Source organism: Vulpes vulpes, chromosome 15 (assembly GCF_048418805.1).
Source record: "Vulpes vulpes isolate BD-2025 chromosome 15, VulVul3, whole genome shotgun sequence".
Classification (NCBI taxonomy): Eukaryota; Metazoa; Chordata; class Mammalia; order Carnivora; family Canidae; genus Vulpes; species Vulpes vulpes.
Window position 1 is genome coordinate 67,087,357 of NC_132794.1, and position 18,843 is coordinate 67,106,199.

The window sequence follows — 18,843 nt, forward strand, 5'->3', positions numbered from 1 at the left end:
AAATGGCATAGACTTTGGGGTAGTATTCAAAACCAGCTGGTCATCTCCCATTTCTTAGAGTTATCTTTCCTCTCTAAGCCTTAATGTCATTAGCTTTAAGATGGGAATCATAATACCTATTTTACAGAGATACTAAGATCAAACAAGATGATGATGATAAAATTCTCAGTGTAAAGTAAATGGGAAATAGAAATAGGGAGGATGTAGTCATCTCAACCCTACAGATCTCTGAATTCCTCCTCCCAACCTTAACAGTTGCTCTTAGTGGATTCTATGTGTATTGTTATCTTAACTATAGCCACACTGACACATGGGAATCAATAGCATTGTTATTTTGTAGGGCAAGTTGAGCAATAAGAGAAATCAGTGTTGAAATTTCTGTATCTCCTAGCACTCCTGAAGTGTGCTATTCTAGTCTAGTAAGTACTTCAAATATCAGCTTGTATCTAGGTAGATCTCATAATAGGGCATCAGAAAAAAAGCATAAGGAAGGAGATTTGGAGGGAGTCTTTAGTTATCTAGTTTGATCATTGGTGGATAGACTCTTGCCAGTTGGAAGGAATCATCAGAAAACAGACCATCTTCCCTCCTATAGTCAAGATGGAAGGAAGATTGAGCTCTATCTACATGGCTCTTAAGGAGGGGTGTTTTTAGAGAATGATGTCCTCATCTTCCATGGTAGGAAGTTGTGGATAATTCGTAAAAGAGAAAAATCAAGAAATTAGTTTTTGGAAATACTAGAATAAACTGCTGAAAGGATTCAAAGTAGTTGTCTTTGTGGATGGGAGAGATGGAAAGTAAAGATAGGAACGACCAGGGCAAGGGCCCGTTGTGTTTTGTTATGTATCTTTTAGCGCTATTGGTCTTTTAAAACTAGGTCCAAGTCCTGTTTTGTTGAAAACAAAAAGTTATTTTAAAGATAAATAAGAAATAGTTATGGGTCACAGTAACTACCTCAAGCACAAGAGAGAATGAATATCAATGCTGTTTATTAAAGTTGGATTTAAAGTTTGTAACATGTCATATTTCTTTGCTTTCCACACCAAGCCTTCATTTAATTTCCCAGTGTCTGGAGATTTTCCTATTGTCTTCCCCTTACTGATTTTTTTAGTTCAATTCTGCTTGCTATGGTCAAAGGACAGACTCTGCATATTTCAAGTCTCAGAATTTTAAGATTTGTTTTTATATCACAGGATATGGTCATTCTGGGAAAATGTTCCAGGAATACTTGATTAGACTATTCTGTAAATGTCGGTTAGATCCTGTTAGTTGGTGGTGGTGTTCCAGTCTTCTCTATCCCTACAACAGTTGCAGATTTTTCTGTTTCTTCTTTCAGTTTTCACTGCATGTATATTGAAGCTCTGTTTGGTGCTTACATGTACATTTAAGATCCCTTGGTCATCTTCATGGAGAAATTGTTTTAGTAAATTTGTTTGCTCTGAAATCTGCTTTATCTTAATATACCCACTCATGCTTTTTCAAATTAATGTTTGCATGATATATTTTTCATTCTTTTACTTTCAACCTACTCATATTTGAGACCAGTTTCTTACAGAGTGCATAAAGTTGGGTTGTGCTTTTTTTTTTTTAATCCACTTAGTCTCTTTTAATTGACCTTGTTAGACCATTTACATTTCGATTTAATTATTGATATGGTAGGGCTTAAGTCTACCTTTTTTTTTTTAAGTCTACCATTTTATAATATTTTTCTATTTATCCCCTCCATTTCTTCTTCCTCTGTTTTTCTTGCCTATTTTTGGGTTATTTAAACATTCTTAGAGTTCCATTTTGATTCATTTATAATGTTTTACATTATCTCTTTACTTGGTATTCTTAGTGATCTAGATGTTACCATATATGTAAGAAATTAATTATAAATTTTTAGGTGTGGATGTTTATTATTTCAAGAGAAGTGTAGAAACTTCACTTCTGTTTAGGTCTCTTTACACTCCCCACTTTTTAATATATAACTGTTCAAAGAAATACATACATTGAACACCGCATGAGATGGTGTTACACCTTTGGTACAACTATAGAATATGATTAAATAAAATTACTACATCTCCTTCTATTTTTTATCTGTCCCACTGTTTTCTTCTTAACCATCCCAGGCTCCTGTTACCATTTTCTTTGTGTTTGAAGGACTTCCTTTAGCCATTCTTTAAAGGTAGGTAGATCTGCTAAAAAGAGATTCTCTTAGCTTTCTTTTTTCTGAGAATGTTCTTATTTCCCCTTCTTTCATAAAGGATCATTTTGTCAGGTATAGGATTGGACATTGACAGCTCTTTCTTTCAGCACTTGAGAAATGTGCCACTTCTTTTTGGTCTTCAGGATTTCAGATTAGAAATTGTTATTCAAGTTGGTGTTCATTTGTAGATAATAGGTCACTTTCTAAAGTTCTTGTTGTGTGTTTCTCCAGATTTATTACATTTGGAATATGCTCAGCTTCTTGAGTTTGTAGGTATGTATCTTTAATTTGGGGATATTTTCAGCCATTATTTCTTTTAATACTTTTTTCTTAAAGATGTATCTATTTGTTAGAGCATGAAAGAGTAGGGGAGGGAGAGAATCTCAAGTAGACTCCCCACTGAGCACAGAGCCTGTCATGGAGCTCAATCTCACAACCCTGAGATCATGACGTGAGCCAAAATCAAGAGTCGTCGGGTACTTAACTGACTGGGCCACCCAATCACCCCTTGAATACTTTTTTTTTGTCCCACATTCTGTCACTGTAGGATTCGGATAATATGAATTTTACATCTTTTGTCATTGTCCCACAGATCCCTGGAGGTCTGGTTTGTGGGTTTTTTGTTTTTTATCTTTGGTTGAATTTGTATTCTTTCTAGTCTTGAGATTGACTTATTTTATTAATCCATTTTCAAGCCTACTGATTCTATGCTCTGTCATCTCCACACTACTTTATCATGTGAGTTTTTAAAATTTTGGTTATTGCATTATTCAGTACTATAATTTTTATGTAGTTCTTTCTGCTGGCTTCTCTGTTGAAACCTCCTGTTTGTTTCAGAAGAATTTGTAATGGATTGTTGAAACATATTTTATGATGGCTGCTTTAAAATATTTATCAGATAATTCCAAAATCTGATTCATTTCAGTATTAGCATCAATTGATTATCTTTTATTATTACTATTTTGTCTTACTCATATCATAGTTGTTTTGTTCTTGATATGAGTAGTGATTTTTTAAATTACATTTAGACATTTTGATTTTAAGTTAGGAAACTCTTGATCTTAAATCTTTTGTTTTATCAGTCACCTTGTTTGGATTTAATGTTGTGTTCTGGTCTCCTTTTGTGGGCTTTGGTTACAGTGACAGTTTTCGGAGCCCTTGCAGTGCTGTTCTGGATTGTTTTGACACTGCCAGGGTTCTTGCTCAAAACTTGATGGTGCTGTTTGTGAAGGTACTTCCTTGGACCACCTGCTATTGCTGGGTGACCTTTGTTGGGATAAGCAGAAGCTACGGGCCAGTCTCTGTTCATGCCATTGGGTGGAGTTCAGGAGGACATAGGTTTCATGTGACCACTGTTGCAAAAGAATAAGGTCACTTGCCTGTCTCTGGAGCAGGGACTGGGATGGGATGGGCTTTCACTGCTCTGCAGCTGCTGATGAGTGCCAGCCAGCCCAGGTTGTGGAGCTGGTTGAAGACTCCAAGATAGATCTTCACTGGGCTCTCCTCTACTGGTCCTTTGGCGAAAAAGGACAGGCTTTTGAAATCCTGCCTGTTAAAGGTTCTGGGTTTCAGTTACTCACCTGGGGGTAATCGGATATAAGAGAAAACCTAAGAATTCACCATACAGTGGTTTTTCAAGTACTGCATTCCCCAGTCTACCTTTCCAACTTTCAGAGCCTTTTACTATTGTTTGCTGAATAAATTTTAGGATATTCAGTTGTGTTTGGGGGGAACAGAAGGGGAAAGTGAGTCTGTGCCATCTTGTTCTAGGACTAGACCTCTATCTTTACCTTTAAAACTGCAGATATATAATTATATTCCTTCTGATGTTGTTTTTTTCAGGATTTTGGGGAGTATCAGGAAAGCTACTATTCAGTACAAACCACTGAAGGAGAGCAAATATCCCAGCTGATTGCAGGCTACATTGACATTATCCTGAAAAAGGTATTTCATACTGATGCAACTTGGAAAAGCTGCTTTGTTTTCTTTCTTTCTTTCTTTCTTCTTTCTTTCTCTCTCTCTCTCTCTCTCTCTCTCTTTCTTTCTTCCTTCCTTCCTTCCTTCCTTCCTTCTCTTTCTCTTTCTCTTTCTCTTTCTCTTTCTCTTTCTCTCTTTCTCTTTCTCTTTCTCTTTCTCTTTCTCTTTCTCTTTCTCTTTCTCTTTCTCTTTCTCTTTCTCTCTCTCTCTCTCTCTCTCTCTTTCTCTTTCTCTTTCTCTTTCTCTTTCTCTTTCTTTTTTTTTTTGAAACATTGACTTAGATGATGCTGTTACCTGGAAACACACACACACACACACACACACACAAAACAACCCTAATTTAAAGTACTTGATTCACTAATTTAATCTTAAGATTGCTTGAGTGTGCAGTCTTTAATCTCAAGATCCTACAAGAGTTTCCATTTTAACTGCAGTTCATATTTATATTATTACTGCCAGGTAATGAGCACTAGTGGTTCACTTAGCTAATGAATGAGACTAGCAAACCCCTCAGCATCTTCCTCTCTAGGTAGTTATGTTATGCTTTCCAGCCTCTTTAAAAACCTTGGTTGATGGTCTGAAAATGTTCTTCATATTTTTCGTGAAATTTTTGTTTTTAAGTAGGCTCTATGCCCAGTGTGGAGCCCAACCTGGAGCCTGAACTCATGACCCTAAGACCAAGACCTGAGCTGAGATCAAGAGTTAGATGCCCAAAAAACTGAGCCACCCAGGCATTCCTCATGAATGTTTACTAAATTACCAAATTTTACGAAGTTTTACCAAATTTAGTGGGGTTATATACCATCATGATATACAGACAGATTGCCTAAGACTTCAAGATACAGCTCACTGAAATAACCAAGTTCTCTTAGAACATCAGTATCTGTGTCTTGATTTTAACTGTATGAAATTGAGTCAATGCAGTAATAAACACAAAAAGCATATATCTCTATATTGTGTTAAATACTGTATATTTTTTATTGTTGCTTTTGTTTTTGTTCACCTATCACTTACTCCAGTACAGGGAATTTTGGGTAAACCTCAAAAAGGTTTAGCTCCTTTTAAAAGGTATCTTAGAGGTTCTTGCATCAAGACTTGCTGAGTTTTCTTTTTGTTTCATTTTACCTCAGAAACAAAGTAAAGATAGATTTGGATTAGAGGGGGATGAGGAGTCGACTATGCTGGAAGAGTCGGTTTCCCCGAAAAAGTAAGTATTTTTAAAAGCATTGGAGAACCCAACTTCTCCCTAAATGGGCAGGTTTCCTTGTGCCAACTCTGGTCTGTTGCTCTGAAGTCCATCAGAAAGGGAGACAACAGTGGGTAATATAAATGAATCTTGCTTCTCGAAGTGTGGTCTCCAGAACCATCATTATCAGTGTTGAGTGTGTCTTGTGGGGAGAGGAGGCTGTGGATTGTAGGGAGACAGAGCAAGATGTGGTCTTTAACTCCGTCTTCAGACACAGTGAGTGTTCATGAACCCTGTTCTGCAGTTGCTCGTTTAAATCTCCTAACCTGCATCATTTTGGTCAAAGGCTGGAGAGTGGGCTTCTGTTTAATTCTGTGCCTTTTGGGACAGGCATCTACCTAGTGGAGGAGTTGTTTATAGAGCGCTTACTTCATGCCACATGTGTCATGAGGCAGTAGAGAGAAGTGGTTAAAACCTGGACTCTGGAGCCAGACCTACTGGGTTCTATTCTCCAGGGTTTCTCTCACTTTTTTTTTTAAGAGGGAGAGAATGTGGGGAGAAGGAGGGAGAGGGAGACAGAATCTCAGGCAAGCTCCACACCCAGCACAGAGCCCGATGACAGGGCTCAGTCTCATGACCCTGAGATCATGACCTGAATGGAAATCAAGAGTCAGACGCTTAACCAACTGAGCCACCCAGGCACACCTTGGGTCTCTTTTTTAATGTGTGGCCTTGGGGATGTTACAAATTTCCTCTATCCCTTTACTCAGCTCTAAAATGAGAATAACGATAGTACTACCTTATACATTCTATCTTGATGATTGAATTATTAATAAAGCACATAAAACAATGCCTGGCACATCATATGTATATACTGTTCTTATCATCTTCATCATCATTTTCAATACAGAACAGTCTCAACTCCATTTTACAGGTAAGGAAACTGAGATTTACTAAAATTAACATCTAATAAGTGGTACTTTGAGGAAATCTGAGCAGCTGCTCCCCTTATGTTATGTAGAGCAGTGTGATAATAAGTTTTCTTGCCCACACTTTACTCTGTATGTCTAGCATGCGGTCTCATTTCATCGTAATAACAACCCCCAGTGTAAGAGCTAGACCAAATGTTACCACCTGTTCATGACTGAGGAAACCAAAGCTCATGGAAGTGACTTTAGACACACATATGAGGCAGAGCCAGGAGTCAGTTCAGATCTTGTGATGTTTCTTACAGTACCCTGCCAGAAATTTCTAGCATGTTCTCCAGCATATTGAACTTACTAAGTCATAGTAATTGCTTCTCGAACATTTCCGTAAGCTATAATTTTGCCCCGATGTGCTTCATAATCACCTCAAAGGTGCTTTTCCATTTGCCCCCTATTTTAGTACACAATTTGGAACCGAACCTCATGTGATGTGTTTCACATATGTGGTTCCCTCTTGAAGAGTACCTTAAGTCCTTGGAATTAGTTAATGACCCTTAGATGGAAATCAGTAAGGTAGTGTTTCTGGCAGGGCAAATTGTTCCCCTTTAGAGGACTCTGCTGCTCTTGAACTTCGAAGAGCAGCTGAGTGTCTGAGTCCAGAGCACAAAAACTCTTCACTGCCTTTTACCTCTGTAGTCCCTTCCCACTGCCTAGAGCATCATGTTGGAGTCTGATCAAGGCAAGCAGGAAGAATGGCACCTGCCCCTTCTCCCTGCATTAGACATTGGCTGAGATCACAGAATGTAGCTGACTTCCTCCTGGAGCCCCCACATGTACCCTCCCTAGTGCCAACTCCTCCACAGACATTACTCTTCCTCCATGGATGCCTGCTGTCTGGTATCTAACAGGGCTCATGAGCTTTGCCTTGGGCAATAGGGAGTGATCTGTGATGGTTGGAAAACCCTGGGACAGAGGCCTGGCCACATAATGCAGCTGCTCACTGAATCTGCCATTACACACACACACACACACACACACACACACACACACACACACTACTCCCCCAGACTCTCCCTGTGTGGGTTCTTTCCTCTGGGCTCCTGTGCAGATATACCACCCTTATATGCACAACGTCCCTACCACTCATCCTAAGAAAATATCAGAAGTGAGATATTTCTTTTTTTTTACTAGATGTCTTAAGAATCTTCCTAGAGTTTTGTTGAAATCATCTGGAGGAGGTACCAAAGTCTGTCCTATCATCAAGGTGCCAAAGGTGTTTAAATGCCCTCTGTGGTCAGTGGCCTTAGGCCTATGGGAGGAGAAATGAGCTGTGGGAGATTTTCTTTTAGTTCCTTTCTATACTTCTCCCTTCAGTGCAAGACCTGTGTCCCCAAAGCCTAGATCGAACCTGGCCCACAGTGGGTATTTGTTGAATGAATGCTATTTCAGGTGGGATTTACCAGCTCATAGATCAGTGTATCCAAAACTCTTCCTTACACCTGCAACATCATTGTTAGAGAAACATTAACAGTGGTTGTGGAGGGGAACTAATTGCACAATATCCTGAACTGATTAGTAATGGTTATTTATATTCATCCTTATAAAAAGATTGATCTCAGGGTTCTTCTGAGTATTTTAGTGGGACCTGATTCACAGCTGGGTCTGTATATGCCTCTCTTGAATTGGCCTCCACAGCAGAAAGCCACCAACAGTTGTGCCACGTGTGGCATTTTATCATTATACCATATGCTAGTGGCCACCCCACAGTGACCAGGCCCCTGTCCCCTACAGGTCCACCATCTTGCAGCAGCAGTTCAATCGGACTGGGAAGGTGGAGCACGGCTCAGTGGCGCTGCCCGCCGTGATGCGCTCAGGCTCCAGCGGACCCGAGACCTTCAATGTGGGCAGCATGCCTTCACCGCAGCAGCAGGTCACGGTGGGGCAGATGCACCGAGGACACATGGCCCCACTGGTGAGGCTTCCCCGACGCCGGCCCTGGGAGTCAGTGCTGCCTCTGATGTGCAGGGAGAGACACTAGCCTGGCACATGCTCCCTCATTCCCATCTGAGCCATGGCTCTTCATGCATGGTCCCAGTACCTGACTGCCCAGTGCTCTCCCTAAATGGGGTGTCTTAGGAACTCCCTGTGTAGGCTCACAGGTATCCTCTGAGGCTGGAGGGCAACCGTGACCTGTCCATGTGACTAATGATACAGAGGTACAGAGCCCTGCTTCCCCGCTTTAACAGCAACAAGCTGCTCATTAGCCCAGGGCACCACTCCGAGGGTCTTAGAAATAGAGCAGGTCTGTAGTGATGCGTAGTTTCCTCTGATTGGATGGTTGCTGCTTTGCACTGCTGGTCTGCCTGGAATCATGTGCTGCCGGGGAAGAATTTGATAAAAGCTGAAAAGCCTGAAAGCTTTGAAGTAATTTGACCCTGAAGAAGCATGTTGACTATAGGTTTGGGTGGAATCCTTTCTTATTTACTAAGAATAGTTCTGGGATATAACACAGTTCCTATACCTGAGATCTTTTGTCCTAAGTACTGAAAGAGTGGAGTAGCTCCTCTGCAAGGACTCTTTCTGAGTCGTCTTGTCAGCTAATTAAGCTCTCCACACTCTTGATTATAACTTCTCTATTGCAAACACCCATCCTGAGCATTCTATTAATACAGTCTCTATTTCCAGCTCCCTGCTTAAAATGGGAGGTGCTTGGGGTTGTTGAGACACACCATGAGCCTGGAGTTCGATTTTGGCCTTGTTTCGTATAGAGAGAGGTGTTGGTTCCAGGAGGGGAGTTATGATTGCCTTGTGGTCATCTGCCTTTGCAGACTTCAGCCCAGCAGGCCCTCATGGGTACCATCAACACAAGCATGCACGCTGTCCAGCAGGCCCAGGACGACCTCAGCGAGCTGGATTCCTTGCCACCTCTCGGCCAGGATATGGTAAATATTGTTCATGGTTGTCATTCAGTGTCTTGGCCTGGCACAAAGGAAGGCTTTGCATTCTGTCTGCGTTCAGCTGGGTGAAATCTTTGTCCAACTAGGTTTTTTTGTTTTGTTTTGTTTTCAATATATTGAGTCTTTGTAGTGAGGTGTACCCACAGGAAGAGAATTGTGGGTTGCTACTAGGCATGAGCAGTACCTCTCAAGGGCCAAGAACTTGGACTGTGAAGTCATATGATTTAGATTCAAATCCCAGTTCCACTGCTAGTATCTGTGTGAATCCAGGCAACTTACTCTCTCTAAGCTCCCATTTTGTCATGCATGCCTAGGGATCCTAATGAAGACTTGTAATACAGTCGTGTGCAGAGTTGTTAGCACACTACCTAACCTAACCCAGCTCAATGAGTATTAGCTGTTATTATCAGTGCTTTTCAGACGTTAGCATACATCAATCTCCTGGAAGGCTTGTTAAAACAGATCACTAGGCTCTGCCCCCTTTTTTCTCAGTAGATCTGGGGTAGAGCCTGAGATTTTGCATTTGCAACAGATTCTCAGGTGTTCTCCTGCTCTCTAGGGACCATGCTTTAAGAACCACTTCCTTACTGGTCAGTTCTTCAGCAGGGCACAGGTAATTAGCTGCCTTCCTGTAGGTGCTGCTGCATGAAATTATCTAGCCCCTCCCTGCTCAGATTGTGGCTCATTGGCCAGCAGCATTGGCAAAACACAAGATCTCTTGAGATGTGGAATTTTAGGCCTTACCCCAACCTTCTGAATCAGAATCTGCATTTCATTGGAGTTCCCAACTCTTTGGTGTGCACATTACAGTTCATGGAACACTGGCTGGCACTGCCAACCTCAGCCCAGCTTTCCATGTTGGAAGTAGCTGTGAAGTTAAAAGAACCATGCCCAAGGCTCAGCTCAGACCAAATAAATCCTGTCTTTGTGGGTAGGGCCTGCTTTTTTTTTTTTTTATCTCCCCAGGTGGTTCTGATAGACAAATAGGACTGAAAACCACTCCATTAGGACAGACAGGTCCATCTTAGGCCAGGGCCAAGATGCAGTATGTAGTCTCATCTTGCCCAACCACGATAACTGTCCTCTGAGTCCTCCCTACATGCTGTGTTTTCCATTTGTGTACTTGTATACTTGTAGGTGCTGTTATACTCAGTGCTTTGTCTTCCAAGAACCTGAATTCATGAAACATGTTTCATGGGGGACCTTCAGAGTAGAAATACATAAGGCAGACACCTTCCCCTATCCAGCACTATTGTTTTGGGCTTAACACTCCTGCTTTACTAATTTTTAAAGCATTAGTATACCAAGAAAAAAATATTAGTGCTAGATGTATCCTAAATCTCAGTGAATGTTTTGGGAAGTAAATCAGCATCATATATTACCATAGGGTCATCACTATGAATGTAAATGATCACTTACTGGCTAAGTCCAGAAATGCCAGGAAATAGAGAATTTGCTATTTATACATTCCAGTGAACATAAAGTATAAGATCTGGAAAAGTTTTTAAGGACCACTGACTTCCTGCAGTAGAAGAAATGTAAGGCACAGGACCTAGATGTAATTTGCCTGAGGTCATGTTGCTTGTCAGTGGTAGAGCTAAATCTAGAACAGAGGTCTTGACCCATCCCTCCTAGTCCTTCTGGGAAAGGTGCCACATCTATACCACATTCATGGTGTTTAACAAAAGTCTTTGTGCTGACACAGAGCACTCGTGAGCTGAAATGCTGTCATTCTAACCCTGCTCTCTAATAAAACAAGGTGGAAAAAAAATAAAATAAGGTGGAAATTCACAACAGTTGTTGGTGCTGATATGTAACATTATTATGAGACATTAATTCTTCTCATTTTTTATTGAATTTACTTAAAGAGAGCCATATAGAATTTGTCTAAGATCCTAAAGAAAAAGCCATGGGGGGAGTATGGAGAATTTATATGCCATTCAGCATCAGTGAATGAGCCAGAAGCCCGTTAATGACATTGCTTAAGATGACTTAAAGGCTTTGCTGGTGCCAGCCCAGTAACAAGAGTACAGACAAAATGCTGGTCTCATTTTATGGCACGACCTCTCTGGTGTCCTGGGCAATCCCACGCAGTGACTGTCTTGCTCTTGTCTGGTTTTGCAGGCGTCACGGGTGTGGGTTCAGAATAAAGTTGATGAATCCAAACACGAAATCCACTCTCAGGTTGATGCGATCACAGCTGGAACAGCTTCAGTAGTTAACCTCACTGCTGGTGAGTCTCTGAGGGCTTTGTGCCGTGTTGTGGTTTTGCTTTAGAAACAATTACTGTTCCTTGATTGAAACAACAGATTTTCGTGGGACGAGAGGCTAGTCTATTTTTAGGTACTCTGAGTGCTTCAGGCACTTTTTCACGCTGACCCAGGAGAAAGGTGGGGAACATCTCATTCCTTTCTGTCGATATCATGCATCCTTCACCAAGCACTTCATAGCTCTCCTTATTGTTCACTGGTCTGCTAGATGTACTTCGAAGTGTATGGGAGCTAGTTTCTCCCTTTTGAGAGCTTGCAGTCTAAAACTGGGTTTAGAGGAATAGATCTATCCTGTGGGCTTCTTTAGTCTTATCCCACAGTACCCTCATGGCACAGCATGACTCCCACCTTGCACTGTTGGGTGAGAGCCCACGTATGTCTCGGCTTCACCGTGCAGTATTTCAGTGCTTCAGGAGCAGAGCTGACCTGCCTCAGCTGCTCCCTTTGGAACTGTACAGGTGTGGGTGCTCAGTATTTCAGTATAGGAGGCCTCCGGGCAAAAGGACTTTGGGAGGAGCAGCACCTTGGAGCCAGGGAGTCAGGCATCTCCCCGTGCATGGGCAGCTTTGTAGTCTGATCCCACAGTGTGAAGGCTCATGCCATCACCCATCTGGGCTTTCCTCACCCTTCACCGCTTTCCTTTGATGGTGACAGCCCTTCTGTGTCCCAGGTGACCCTGCAGACACTGACTACACAGCAGTGGGATGTGCAATCACCACCATTTCCTCCAACCTGACGGAGATGTCCAAGGGTGTGAAGCTGTTGGCCGCTCTGATGGACGATGAGGTGGGCAGTGGGGAGGACTTGCTCCGAGCTGCGAGGACCCTTGCAGGGGCAGTGTCAGACTTGCTGAAAGCCGTGCAGCCTGCTTCTGGAGAGGTGAGCTCTGGGGGCAAGCAGTCACTCGGGTTCCGATGAGGCAGGTGCAGCCTGGAGCACTACTGGGCTCTTGCTCCCAAAGCTGTTCTTCCCATATTATATATTATCATATTATTATATGGGACATATTATCATACTGTGGGGTTTGGATTTGGAGAACTGGGCACAGAATCTATGGTTTGACTTTTGGGACCAGTTGAGCTTTTAGTAAGAAACCTGCCTACCCCCTCACCCCAGGGTACTTGATTAGATTCAGCCTTATAAACTAACACACATGGTCAGTACACATTTGAAGGGGATACATGTTGGTCCCCAAATTCCCATAAAGTGTATATCACCTTCCTACCAGCTGAGCAAGACTCATTGGCTGAACATTTCAAATCGATCTACCCATTACTGGTTTGTGAACCATCAGGCATTTCTTTGCACAGATTTTATCAGGGTATTTAGGTCTCCCATCTGGCAGATAGTATGAGATTCTAGGTGCAGGAGAGCCAGTCCCTCATGATTCCTCTCCCTGCACTGCTGTCTGATGCCACTGTGAGGAAATACATTTTCTTTCCAACCAGTGTGTGTTTTTCAGCCTCGACAGACAGTTTTGACTGCTGCTGGAAGCATTGGACAAGCCAGTGGGGATCTTCTGAGACAGATCGGAGAGAATGAGACCGATGAGCGATTCCAGGTAAGATATTTGCAGCCCATAATTTTGGAAAGGAGTCTAAGTGATGGTCTAGACTTAAACAGGAAGAATGTATGAGAAACTAAATCTTGGTTGGGCTCTCAAGAATAAGATTGAGGAGGATTTTTAGGGGGGTGGGGTCTTTGTTAATTTTTTACTTAATTTTCAATTAAAAAACTCACTTCATTTACATATCATGCATCATTGTTGTGAAACGCTTATGTAGCTATTCTCACTGGTCGGTATGTTGGACATTCATTAAACACAAAAGTGGAGGGAATAATGACATGAACTCCCTTGTATCTACCGTCCAGGCTCTATACTTATCAACTCACGGCCGGTCTTGTTTCATCTTCTGGGGGCATTTTTTAACCTCATAATTCTGAAGTCCACAAAAAAGAGAAAAAATGTGCACTCCCATAGCAGAGGTTCTCCTTTGTATTTAGAGATGGGTCTGTTGTCTGCGTCTTATCCAAAGCCAGCATGGTTGGGACATTTTTTTCTTTCTGTCACTCTTCTTGTTCTGTACCAAGGATATATGCCATCTGTCCTCTGGTGCACAGCTGTAGCCACTGCTTGCAGCTGGTTTAGTGGGCTGCCAACTCAGAGAGGAGCTCAGCTTGTCTGCCTCTTTTCCCAGCCACCACAGATGAGAGGAGCTCCAGGCTGCAATGAACTTGTCTTCTCACGTACTTGTGGGCAGATGCCCTTCCTGCCTTTCTCCAACTCGTAAGACCTGATTTTAAGTAGCATAGAACTACATTCTAATGAAACTTACAGTTCGAGCCCAAGTTCTCTGGAACACGGCCTTTTCCAAATCCTATGTCAGGGAGTTGGGGAATTTCATAGCATTCAGAATAAAAAGATCATTCAAGGTCATTCAGCTTTACTTGTAGAATTCAAGTTTCTTGCTTCATGAGTGGCAGTTTTGTGTGCTATTTTAATCTGGAAATACCAAGCTCCATCTATACAAGATGTGTCAGTTACATTAAGACATGGTTATATTGTGATACATGGACCTTGCATCTCCTCTACTTTCCACACACCTGTGGTACTGAGGCCCGAGGGCTCATTAATATCCTGTAATGCACTAAGACGGTCAGTGCTGTAACATTCATGTCAGGATGGAGGGTGAACCCCATATTGGGTGGTAGTAGTATTCCTGGAAGCCCTTTCTATGCTGGGATGGCCAGCAGTCACTTAACTTGAAAGAGAATTTACAGCAGACCACATAAATAGATTCCACTAAATTCAAGCTGTGACCCAGTCCTGACGTCCCCTTAGCCAGATCCCCAAACTGCATTTATACTGGCAATTGCTTTTTGTATTAGAGCAGGTAATTCTTTGTAGGCAGGCACCTACTTAAGAAAGTAAATGTGAGATTCAGTTTTGGCTTACTAGGCTTAATTAACTTGAAGTAGTCAACTTGCTTTCCTCAAAAATATTACTGCTTTCCCCATAGTGTTTGGAAAGTTTGAAAAGAAAGTCACAGTTCTTCCTGAAGACATTGCATGCGTCCTTGTATTGCTGAAAACTTTTTGTTTTCTTTTTCTCTTTGACAGACTGTTACCATCACATAAAAATGCAAACTCTGTGCTTCCTGTTGTTTCTATTTAGAACTAGTGCTAGGAGAACAGGTTCAGGTTCATGGTATGGTCCTAAAGAGGCTTTCTTAACAGAGAAAGGCCTGGCTTGAATGCATAACATTTCTATAAGATCTCTGGGCAAACATCAGTACAGTAGGGTAAATCCTGCACCCTCCTCCTGTTAGGAACAGCCCCTAGCTGACTGACACTGTGCTTCTTATGCACTATTTTTCTGATTCTTGAGATCTTATCTTAGAGCTTTTCTTGGGTTCTCAATGTACTGCATGTTCCCAGAGTTAACAAAGATTTATTTTACACAGGCTACATAATAGTGGTCTTGTTGAAAGGTTTGACAAAGGCCTTGTCAGTGACTATGGCTGTAGTATCACATTCTTTTTCTAACTGTATTTTTTTTGGACAATATTAATAGGAGGAACAGGATTTCTTTAAATTGGCCTAACAAAGCCCTTTAGAACAATCGTGAATCTACACGACCAAATCTTGGTCCCTCTGTGAAAAGATGAATTCATATCACCTGAAAGAATACAATGACCCACTTTGAAAAGATATTTTTAAAAGTCTTGTAAATAATTTGTGACATTCAAGTTGAGAGTGTTCACTGAGCGTTGAGATAGGTGTTTGAGAACCGAAACTCTGCAGGCCATGGTTGGAGCACTTTCTAAAAGTTATGTGGCCACTCAGATCCCAAAGGGCATCTTCAGCTTTTGACACCTCAGGCTTTGCTTTTTCCTTGGACATTGAGTAAACATCAGAAACCTAAAATAAAGACTGGACTAAGCTGTTCCTTTCAGACTGCTTGGTTTTTGTCCATTTTAAAATCTGCCTATGTGGTACTTTATGGGTTTCTGATTTGCCTGGATAGCATATAGTTTCTGCTCTGTGTAACGCCGTGCAGGCTGAGCACTCCAATCTATCTTCTCATAAAATATCTCCTTGTAAAGACTCTGTGGGTGCCCTTTGCATTCAGAATCAAAAGTGCTTTTCATTATCTGATGAATTAATAAAGACTTCTGACCACATTTCCTCTGGGAGAAAGCCTTGACATGTTTGTTCAAAATAAAAATGGCTCATATGTTTGGGATTTGTTTGGGAAGGCATTTCCAAACCAAATAAACTACCTTCAATACTAAAAGCAAAGAAGCAAATTAAATGTTAACAGTGGTTATATTTCAGGTCACACAGACGGGTGACAAATCTGGTGGGCTAAATCAAAGGATTCTCCATCCTGCAGACAGAATGCCTTTTTGTTGAGTTGTAGCATAAACTGATCTATAAAGGCTCAAAGCTCCTTGCATCTTCAGTGAGGTCGTAGCTTGTAGCTAGTTTATTTATGCAGGCTCCCTTTCCGCTTCTCATAATAATTTAATCCCCATCCAGAATACTACAGAACACTGAGAATAACTTATGTTCAGAGCACTGCTCGCTCAGCTCTTGAGCTGTAGGTATTTTCTGTGCGTGTCCAACATTGCCCTCTGGAGGCAGAAATGGGGCTGAATTTCTAAAGGTAACTTGGATCCTTGTGCAAAACAGAAATCCTAATGAGAAATTTTCAAGTGGCAGGGCATGATGACTTATAGGGCATGAATTCTATCCTTCCTGCAGCATGCTGTATTTATGGCATCTGGGTATATTTCCAGCTTTTCTTGATCTACTGCATTGACCACATATTCAAGAGACTTAATCGAAACTCTCTATATTGGAGAAGTACATGAATGTGAATCAGTGGTTAAAAATAAAAACCCTCCCCTGAAATCACCCTATTTTAGATTTAAACCTTATGCTTGGGACGACTGAGTGGCTCAGAGGTTGAGCGGCTATCTTTGGCTCAGGGCATGATCCCGGGGTTGGGAATCAAGTCCCACATCGGGCTCCTTGCAGGGAGCCTGCTGCTCCCTCTGCCTATGTCTCTGCCTCTCGGTGTATGTGTGTCTCTCATGAATAAATAAATAAAATCTTAAAAAAAAATAAACCTTATGCTACTTAATGTATAGGAGACTATATAATTAGGACACAAGTCTCTTTCTTTATGTTTAAGAAAAAGTTGACATTTTAGAAAAATAAGTGGAAAGAATATCCTTATGAAGCACTGGAAAGAAAAGTTCAAATGGGATTTTAATAAAATGTTTAAGTGGATACCACATTTATTTCTAGGCTGTGAAAAGTGATAAAAAAAAAAAAAAGTAAATAACCTGCTTTTTGTTCCCTATCTTAGGATGTTTTAATGAGTTTGGCCAAAGCTGTTGCCAATGCTGCTGCCATGTTGGTATTAAAGGCGAAGAATGTTGCCCAAGTAGCTGAAGACACAGTCCTACAGAACAGGGTGATTGCTGCTGCTACCCAGTGTGCGCTCTCTACATCCCAACTTGTAGCATGTGCCAAGGTAAGCTGGCTGGCAATCTGGGCCCTTTCTTCAAAGTGTCACATGCTCTGATTGGCCACCAGTCCCTGGGGGAAAACAGAGGCAAAATTTGTTAAAATTGAGATATAGAGCTTGCTTCAGGTGTTGTCTTTTAGATGACCCGATAGGATTTTGACATTAACTGCCCCATTGTGCATTTATCATTTGCCATTTCTACTTGCAGATTACCATGTCTCCCCCTTGGACTCCTCACTGTGCGTTAGTTACACCTGCACACAAGGTGTTCTTGCACTGTACAAAAATGCAGTACAGCATCATGAATGGGTTCATAGGTAATCTGCCGATTTGGGAGAGCGCCTTTTGTGCTGTGCGGTGTTATAGAGTGAGGGTAATCAGGATTAAGTTCATGGTTGCCAGTTAGGCTGTGCGTGCTCTGAGTGTCAAACTTTATCTTGTTAAGCACCTCGTTCCCAGTTTGCTAAAGAGGGAACCACTGTCCCCTACATGTTCGTAAGAAGCTTGCGGCCAAACTCACAAGTGGCAGAGCCACAACCAGGGTAGTCTCAGGCCTGTCTGGTTTCACATACTCTTTCCTCACCACCATGTATGTATTCACACATCAGAAGATGGGAGGTGTCTGTCTTCTCAACTTGATGATGTAACATGTTCTATAGATCCGGGACTGGCTTAACCTGGCATTTCCTATCCCGTGGCGGGATTTGCAGTGTCAGGTGGAGGTGTCCTGAGTTACCGTTCCTGCTTTCCTCATGTACCCTCCAAGGACCCACAGATAACGACAGAATCCCCGTGTCCTTTATTTTTATTTTTAAAATTTTTTATTTATTTATGATAGTCACACACAGAGAGAGAGAGAGAGGCAGAGACATAGACAGAGGGAGAAGCAGGCTCCGTGCACCAGGAGCCCGACATGGGACTTGATCCCGGGTCTCCAGGATCGCGCCGTGGGCCAAAGGCAGGCGCCAAACCGCTGCGCCACCCAGGGTTCCCCCCCCCCCCCCCCGCCCCGTGTCCTTTAAAGTACCAAGAGGTGCAGAGTTCCAGATGTCTCTGTAAAAGAAATACAATTCCCTTAGGTAGTCTTATTATTCCTGGCTCAGGGAGCTCAACTTAGAGGTTCCTAAAGGAAGAGGCACGACATAAATACCAGAAATTTCTCCCTAGGGAAGAAGTCAGGAGTATAGTTATATATCACTAATGAAGATAAAAATTAGTGGGCATCAAAAGTCACCAAGATAGAGTGAAGTCGTGAAGTATGAGAAACCACAGTGATGGTTGAGTTTAATCCCTGGTCCTCTAAGTAAGGAACCGCAACACAGAGCAGGAAAGGAGTTAGTGGAAATGTTCTTGCTCAGTGGGGACCACTCATGCCCAAAACCTGCTCCTCTGTCACTTTAGGTGGTAAGCCCCACCATCAGCTCCCCTGTGTGCCAGGAGCAGCTGATCGAAGCAGGGAAGCTGGTGGACCGCTCAGTGGAGAACTGTGTCCGCGCCTGCCAGGCAGCCACTGATGACAGCGAGCTCCTGAAGCAGGTCAGCGCAGCAGCCAGTGTGGTCAGCCAGGCCCTGCACGACCTCCTGCAGCATGTACGACAGTTTGCCAGCCGAGGCGAGCCCATCGGCCGCTACGACCAGGCCACCGACACCATCATGTGTGTCACCGAGAGCATCTTCAGCTCCATGGGCGATGCTGGTGAGGGGACGATGCTGTGGGTACACGGGTCAGCTTGGGGTTTCACTGTGGTGACGATTGTAAGGAAGGTGACGGCTGCCTGGCGAGGGCGAGTTGTCATCAGC

At 42.4% G+C, this 18,843-nt stretch overlaps 1 protein-coding gene across 18 annotated transcripts in view; it reads left to right on the forward strand.

The window, feature by feature from the left end:
• Positions 1 to 18,843, forward strand: part of TLN2 (talin 2) — a 424,341-nt gene that overhangs the window by 269,289 nt on the left and 136,209 nt on the right. For all 18 annotated transcript variants that reach the window (XM_072738715.1, XM_072738723.1, XM_072738718.1 and 15 more), the window contains 9 exons: positions 4,031 to 4,132; positions 5,296 to 5,372; positions 8,069 to 8,249; positions 9,106 to 9,219; positions 11,359 to 11,467; positions 12,175 to 12,383; positions 12,967 to 13,065; positions 16,882 to 17,049; positions 18,445 to 18,739. In XM_072738715.1, the coding sequence (XP_072594816.1) occupies positions 4,031 to 4,132; positions 5,296 to 5,372; positions 8,069 to 8,249; positions 9,106 to 9,219; positions 11,359 to 11,467; positions 12,175 to 12,383; positions 12,967 to 13,065; positions 16,882 to 17,049; positions 18,445 to 18,739 (1,354 nt within the window). The remainder of the gene's footprint in view (positions 1 to 4,030; positions 4,133 to 5,295; positions 5,373 to 8,068; positions 8,250 to 9,105; positions 9,220 to 11,358; positions 11,468 to 12,174; positions 12,384 to 12,966; positions 13,066 to 16,881; positions 17,050 to 18,444; positions 18,740 to 18,843) is intronic.